Source organism: Geospiza fortis, unplaced genomic scaffold (assembly GCF_000277835.1).
Source record: "Geospiza fortis unplaced genomic scaffold, GeoFor_1.0 scaffold43, whole genome shotgun sequence".
Taxonomy (NCBI): Eukaryota; Metazoa; Chordata; class Aves; order Passeriformes; family Thraupidae; genus Geospiza; species Geospiza fortis.
The window spans coordinates 1298038-1306243 of NW_005054431.1; the positions used below are offsets into that span (position 1 = coordinate 1298038).

Consider the following 8206-nt stretch of genomic DNA (forward strand, 5'->3'; position numbering starts at 1 on the left):
AGCTGGCCACAGGCAGCCTTGGCAAGTCCTCAGAAGCTTGTCTATTACACCTGGTTATGTACCAAACTTATATTTTTTTCTCTCTGAAGTGCCTTCCTAGATGAAGTAATCTCTCAGGACTCCACATCTAGTCTGTGTGCCACCTGTACTAATAAACAGAATACATGTGGGCATCTCTCAAGGTGTTTAAACACCTCTGCAGCACCATTTGCTTCAAACAACCAATTAATTCTGTAATCTAAAATTATACAAGCCATTTGCTTGCAAATCTGGTTTTGATTGATTTTCTATCATGCTGTGGTTCCCATTACTTGTAACAACATAAAAGCACTACAGTGATGAGAACATTGCTGTGTTCTTACTTGCTAGAAATCAGGGCCACATTATGTCTGATTTGGATTTCCCAAACTTTGCCCCTAACAGAAGAAAAGGATGAGTGGGATGGCAGTAGCCTAAACTCTCAGAAGCAGCAGTGAAAATCATAGCACAGTATCCTTTTCACTTCTTGCTGATACCTTCCACCTCTCTGTGTATTTATATTTGTTTGTTTGTATTTGTTTATTTATATTTATCTGTTATTTATATTTTCCATCTGGCATTCTCCAGTCAGGTAGAAGTCCCGAGGGTGACTGATGGGATTTGGTAGAAAATAAATTCACCTGGAATTACAGCACATAATGCTCATAATCCATCTCCTGGCGCAGAGCTGAGCCATGGGGTAAGCCTCTGTGAGCAGATGTCTGGTGTTGTCCCATCAGATCTTGGGATAAACCTCCAGCTTAGACACAGGAAAGCACCAGGATGCTGCTGCCCTGCAGCCACCATCTCATCTGTGCAGTGGATAAAAACACACCTTGAACGGCCCTGAAGGTGCCAGAGTAGGAAAAGGAGTTTGTGGGGGCACAAAGGAGGGGGTGTGACTTGGGAAGTGGAAGGAAAACACATCCTGAGAAATTAACTGGTGCTGTTTTGTCAGGACACAGAGTAAAATATAAAATGAAGGAAAACCTTGCCTTCTGAAAGAATAACCAAAGAGTTTGGTTTGGGTTTGTTTTTTTTTTAACCTTTATTTAATTTCAAAGTGTCCATTACAGATTGTCTCTTCAGGACTTGGTAAGCTGCATGAAGAGCTATGCCTCTATTTTGGCTTTTTGCTACAGGGATAAAATCCCACAACACGAATATCTCTAACTCACAATGGAAACTTTTTGTTCTCCCCTTCATTCCCAAGGCATCTTAGAGGTGATTACCAGTGAATACCTGGCTAAAACAATCTGTTACCTACTTTTCCTTTCATCAGCTGGTGAAAAAACCTGCACAGACTACATACAACAGTGCCAGCAGAAGAAAACGCCTCTTGTTTCACTGAGACACTGCTAAATATAGATTTTACCAAACTGCTGGTTCCTGAGTTCATAGGACTCATTTCCACTGTTTCTCAGGGGCTCCTTCTCATCTCCCATGTCACTGTCCTTCATCTGTGCAAAGTAGGCAGGAGGAGCTTTGCACTCGTAGTGCCTGTCCAGGGATTTCAGGTGGACGAGCATGTGCAGAGCATAGGCCAGGACCAGCAGCAGAATCAGGGACATCACCAGGCCCATCAGGATTGCTGGGGAGAAGAAGGATGCACAGTCCCTGGCGTAGGCAAAATGTCCTTCTTGGATGTTAAAACCTTGAATCTACAGGGAGGACAAGAGGGAACATATTAAATAAAGCGCTGCTGTTTCATTAATTTGTGTTTCATTAGTTTGCTCCTGATGGCAGTGATAATTTCCGACTTGGGACCTGAACAAGTTTGTGTCTCCCACTGATAGCTGGAGCTAATGCTCAGAGTTTATCCAGGTCGGTCTCCTGAAACTGCCAGCTCTTCTAATCCCCTCCACTCTGCTGCCCAAAGGATTTGCAGCTGTGTTTCAAACAGCTCACTCCTGGTGGCTCAGCAATATTTGATTGCAGCCATGGTATCACCTTGCATGCCAACTGTGCATCTCCAGCGTCACTTGCTGAGAGTCTCCAGAGTTTTTGCTTCAGACTGCACAAACTCCAACATGACAAACCAGGAAATATCCTCAAGTGCCTGCCCCAGGACAAGATTTTTCTCACCACTTCCACATGGGTGGCATGTGGCAGCAAAACTACAGAAACTACAGGAAGCTGCACCCAGTTATGGAAAACACCAACAGGTTTTATTCCTGGCTTCTGTTCTAATATGGATTTTAGCACTCTGCCCCACTGAATCAGTCCATGGACATTTTTCACACGGTGACAAAAGCTTTTTCCATTCCTTTTTCAGCTCCTCATGCCCCCTGACTCAGGTATCTAAATGCAAGGCACCCTAGTCCTGCCATCTTAGGCTCCCTCATTGTCAAACGCAGAAGAATTAGCACTTTCAGAAGATTATTAATCTCATCCTAAAATAAGGGCTTAAGATGGGTCAGGGGATTTATCCAGTGGCTTTAGAGGCAGGCTGGGGTGACTATAATCAGGGCACAAGATTAAAATTCCTATAGGCACCAAAAGTGAAGTGAGATGAATCCCGTGCCTGGGTGTGTGGTGCTGTTATTGGTGCTGAGTGTGAGAGCTCAGCTCAAAACGATGTAATGACAAGAAATCAAACTCACTCACCACTAGAGGGAACACAAGCAGAAAGACTACAAAGAACAGCCTTTAATTTCCTTGGACAGGAAAAGCCTTAGTTTCTGTTTTGTGCTCCATGTAATGCCTTGGGATTGTAGCTTTTATATTTTTCTAACATTTGTGATCCTGCAGCTCTTTAGTGTATAACTCTAAACTCCACATTCAGTGTCAGCTGCTGCTGTCCCATTTTGGGCAGACACAACAATTCCTCTCCAGGCCTGGCAACCAAGGACACCTCACTGCCCCAGGGCCCAGAAATTAAACAAAAGTGAGTGGGGTGGGCAAACTTGGGGTAAATGACTTCATTACCTGAAGCTGTAATTGTTAGATTAACCCCCAATATGCAAATAGACCAAACTTATAAAAGCATAAAAAACTCATGACCTGTTGTTCATTTTGGGTGTAGCCTCTGGACGGGCTTTGTCTGCCCAAAATGTACCTGAAGCCCCTTCACTAAATATAACCATTTTATTTTCTTAATTTTGTCTGGCCTCTGTTTTTAGGCAGCCCCAAAAACATCACAAGGCGAGGCACAAGTGTGTAAACTGCACATGGAAGGTGACAGCCTTTCCTGAGAAAGCCAAAACCTCCTCTCAACCCATCCATGGGATCCACCTGCCTGAAATCCATGGCTGTTGAAGATTGCAATGCAAGATGTTTTCCATTACCATTTCTATGGCAGATTATTTTTGTCAAATGGGCAGTTTGCCTTATCTCTCTCCCTGAGTGACCACATCACACCTCCCTCGGGAGGGGACATTGCTGATAACAGCCACTGAATGTCCCTGCATGGCTGATAAGAACTGTAACATCCCATTGGGAGATGTGAGCCCAGAGGGAGGGGCCAAGCATTGCTACCCGGATATAATCAGAGATTTCAAACATTCCTACCTGGATACAATCTGAGGCTTCAAACATTGCTACCTGGATATAATCAGAGATTTCAAACATTGCTACCTGGATACAATCTGAGGTTTCAAACATTGCTACCCAGATGTAATCCAGAGGTTTTTGAGACCCCAGCACAGCTTTCTCCATGGGATTCCCCAGAGGAACAGCAGCTGTCTCTCCTTCCCCTGGATCTCCAGAGGAAGAATACATCCTTCTCTAGAGATCCCCCTTGCTCCAGCAGAACCACCCCTGACACTGCGGGAGGGCTGAGCCACAATTCCAATGGGACTGCTGCCAGCACCCTGACCCACAGGGTGTCAGGTTGGGTTCTGACTCTGTCAGTGCTGTTCTAGTGGACTGCATTGTTTATTTTATCCTTTCACTTTTTCCTTTCCCTATTAAAGAACTGTTATTTCCTGCTCCCATATTTTCTGCCTGCGAGCCCCTTAATTTAAAATTTATAGCAATTCAGAGGGGTGGGGAGGGTTCACATTCTCCATTTCAGGGGAGGGTCCTGCCTTCCTTAGCAGACTCCTGTCTTTCCAAACCAAGACAGTGGCATCACCTGGAAGTCGACGAAGGTGACCTCCCAGAGGTGGGAGAGGTCGTGCTGGGAGCTGGGCACCAGCAGAGCATCGTGTCTCTGCAGGCTGCTGACGCGCTGGCAGCGGAACGAGTGCGCGGCGGGCGCGCGGATCCCCGAGGCGTTGAACGTCGCCTGCACCGAGTGGTTGTACAGCAGCTGCAGCCTCTCCAGGCTGAACCAGCTCCGCACCGACAGCTGGTAGTAGCTGGTGGTCAGCAGGAGCCTGGGGAGGCCGTGTTGGGGCGGGGAGGAGGGAGAAAATCAGTCAGATGCAACCGCGTTAAACTCGCGCAGTGAGTGACTGCATCAGAGTTGTCAGCGTGACCGGTTTGTATCAGAACTATCAGAATAATGTGAGGTCTTGCTCCTTCCTTGGAGCCTGGAAAGGGAGGGACAGCTTTCCACAGAGGGCGGCAGAGCCCTGGAACAGCTGCCCAGGGAGGGCCTGGAGACATCCCAGCCCCAGCTTCTGTGCCACTGCTCCAGGGGACCCTCTCTGGGACGGGAACTGCACCAGATCATCTCCAGAGGTCACTTCAGCCCCAAATACCCCCAAATGCCCTGGGTTCCAGCCCCAAATACCCCCAAATATCCTGGGTTCCAGCCCTAAATGCCCCCAAATACCCTGGGTTCCAGCCCCAAATACCCTGGGATTCTGTGGTTTGAGGTTGTTCCCTGTGGCAGCTGAAGGAGTTTTGTTTCTCCCACAAAGCAAGAAGAATATGAGGGGAATTTGCCTAAATACTTGGAAAAATGTGAGTGCAACACTGGGGTTGTACCTCCCCACCCAGTGTATGGAAAGTCACTTTACAAGAAATGCTGTTTTACCACCAAGAAGAAAACATAAAGTGGTCTGATACCGTGACCATAGAGAATTATCAAGGTTTAGCTAAAATCTCAGACACAGGAAGATTCTACACAAAAGAGATGACCCAAACTTTTCCACAAGTAGAAAACTCAAAAGTAGGAGGAAAAAAATGCCTTAATAAAGCGAGTCAGGTAACAGACATGCTGAATGCAGGTGTTTCAGTTATGCAAGAGTTTCTCTCACATTATTTTTGCTTAAACAAATTCTCTTTGATTCCCCACATAACAATGTATTTGTGCTAGGTTATTATCTGGTAAGGATTTTATTATATAGACTTACCTGATAACAAGTCCCTTCAGATTTCCAATGTCACCAAACTTCAGGGAAAGCCTAGGTCAAAAAAGCAAGTAACATCAGGCTAGGAAAAAAATTCAGAGACCTTCAGAGGAAAAAGCGACACAAAAGATTAAGCTCAGTTATATATGGAATTTTTTGCTCAGTCTACCCCTAAAGTCAATGGGGAAAAAAACCTGAAAGGATTAAATCTTCCTCTAATGAAATACACTCATTCACCTGTTGATTGGAAGGAGGCCCAGACCACCCAGAAAGAATAGAAATCCATGTTTAACTTCCAACAAAACTCAATCCCACTGCTTCCCACCCTAGCTGACAGTTAGGCTCAGTGGATCTGCTCTCCTCCTCCAGCCACCACATCTCAGTCAAGCATCACCCCTGCCTGTCATTCGAAAGTGCAAACAGACACCTTGTCCCCATCTTTTTAAATATCAGAGCATGAAAGGAAGCAGAGGTGGGAGCTCAGATTTCCACATTCCTTCCTCACAAATGCCCTGGATGTGAGGCAGCTCTGCACTGCCTTGGGCCCCTGAAGTTCCATAAGGTGAAAGGCCCTACCAGGTTAATTAATGCAATACATGATTAGGCTGAATGGATTCTTCTCACTTAAAAGTAGCATTTTGCCTCTTAAAACCTGCATGGAGATTCTCATTGTTCAAGTCAGACAGAAAGAAAACACAGTGAAAGCGTGCAGATTCTGAAAGGCAGCCAAAATTAAAGTTGAATATTACTTGAGAAAACAAAAATAAAACAAAACAAACAAAAAAAAAAAAAAAAAAAACCAACAAAAATATTTAAAACCAACCAAAGTAAAAAACAGCTAGCCCCACAATTTCATAGGTGATATAGACTTCTTGGGTAACACTGGTCCCCTAAGACAGGACACTGAATCCAGACCACCCCTTGCTTTATTACAAATGCAAGTCAGAGATAGTTGAGGATTAGACACAGGCAAATGTGCCATTCGACTAAAAATGAAACAAAAATGCAGCTTTGATTATTATATCTGATACCATTCCCTGTATTTTGAAAGCCTTACTCTTGCCTTTATTTATTTTCTCTTAGGTTAAAATATTTACTAATCAGACAAAGATTATTTTCAAATTGTAGGCCAGAAGAGAGGGAGGAATGTTTGTTATCACTTTTTTTATCTTTAACATAAGTTCATTCCATTCTCTACCTCTGCCTGTCAAAAGAGTGCTGGATAAATTCACATGCTGATGATGCAATATTCAAACTGCCTTGTTGAATATTGTGATGCTGGGTTCTTTCTCAATTTCACTTTTAGCTTTCTGGTAACCTCACCAAAATGTCTGTGCACCTTGTGCTGAACAATCACAGGGAGGTGACACCCACTTTGTGATTGTACAGCACAAGATGCACAGACATTTTTGGTAACCACAGACAAAGAGGTTACCAGAAAATTAAAAGTGAAATTGAAGAACCCTGTGCAGCACTGCTGGTGATGCCTTGGGAGTTTAGTTTTCATATTTTTCATACGTTTGTGATCCCGCAGTTGTTTAGTGTAAACTCCGAACTCCACATTCAGTGTGAGCTGCTGCTGTCCCATTTTGGGCAGACACAACAATTCCTCTCCAGGCCTGGCAACCAAGGACACCTCACTGCCTCAGGGCCCAGAAATTAAACAAAAGTGAGTTGGGGGAATCAAACTTGGGGTAAATGACTTCATTAGCTGAAGCTGTGATTGGGTGATTCACCCCAATATGCAAATGGACCAAACTTATAAAAATGTGAAAATCCCATGGTCCATTTTTGGGTGTAGCCCCTGAGGGAGGGATTTGTCTGCCCAAAATGTACCTGAAGCCCTTTGAATAAATAGAACCACTTTTAATACCCGTCATTCTGCCTGCCCCTGTTTTTAGGCACTCCCAAAAACTCATCCCTGGCACACACCCCTTGAAGGGATAATTAGCCATGCACAGCACCTAAGCCCCACATTCAGCACAGGATGCCCTGCCCAGCCCCACAGCAGCTGTGTAAAACAGCTGGAGGTGAAACAGAGCAACAGCTTCAGCCCCATGGGCACTGAGAGCAGAGCTGGCTGCCCCAGGAGGGGCCACAGCACTGCAAAAACTGAATATTGAGTGTCCACAACAGACTGGGCTTAAAGCGCACAACCCCTGCTGCCCACTGTGCCAGGACATCATCAGAAAAACCTGGGCCTCTGCAAGGGCTGCTCTCCTGATGCCCTGGAGTGGCTGCCCAGAACAGAGGCTGGGTAAGATTGAGAGAATAAAGTGGGTATTTATTAAAGGCCTTCAATAGGTGCATTTTGGGCAGTCAGAAACCTCCCAGAGGCTACACCCAAGATGGACAATGCTCATGAGTTTTTCACACAATTATAAATTTGGTCAATTTGCATTTCTGGGGTTGATCCTCCAATTCCAGCTTCAGGTAATGAAGTCATTTATGTGAAGCAATGAAGTTTGCTCCCCCCAATTCACTTTTGTTTATACTTTCAGGGCCTGAGGCTGTAGGGTGTTATCCTGGGTTGCCAAGCAAATTGTGTTCCATTCACCATCTGTGAGGCAGCTGGCTTCTGTTCAGTGGGCAGTTTTCCTTATCTCTTCCACAAATGGGGAGACACCTGCTGATAAGAGGCCATTGAATGTCCCTGCATGGCTGATAAGCACTACAGCATCCCATTGGGAGATGTGAGCCCAGAGGGAGGAGCCAAGCATTCCTACCTGGATATAATCTGGAGATTCTGGAACACCAGCACGGCTTTCTCCATGGGATTCCCCAGAGGAACAGCAGCTGCCTCTCCTTCCCCTGGATCTCCAGAGGAAGAATACATCCTTCTCTAGAGATCCCCCTTGCTCCAGCAGAACCACCCCTGACACTGCGGGAGGGCTGAGCCACAATTCCAATGGGACTGCTGCCAGCACCCTGACCCACAGGGTGTCAGG

General features: G+C 45.5%; 1 protein-coding gene across 1 annotated transcript in view; it reads right to left on the reverse strand.

Moving 5' to 3' along the window:
- Positions 1-1047: 1047 nt before the first annotated feature.
- ATP6AP1L (ATPase H+ transporting accessory protein 1 like) overlaps positions 1048-8206 on the reverse strand; it is a 21951-nt gene continuing 14792 nt past the window's right edge. Inside the window, exons 5-7 of the mRNA XM_031061918.1 lie at positions 5262-5312; positions 4094-4337; positions 1048-1679 (exon numbers count right to left, since the gene is read on the reverse strand). Of these exons, the coding sequence (XP_030917778.1) occupies positions 1377-1679; positions 4094-4337; positions 5262-5312 (598 nt within the window). The 3' untranslated portion in view covers positions 1048-1376. The remainder of the gene's footprint in view (positions 1680-4093; positions 4338-5261; positions 5313-8206) is intronic.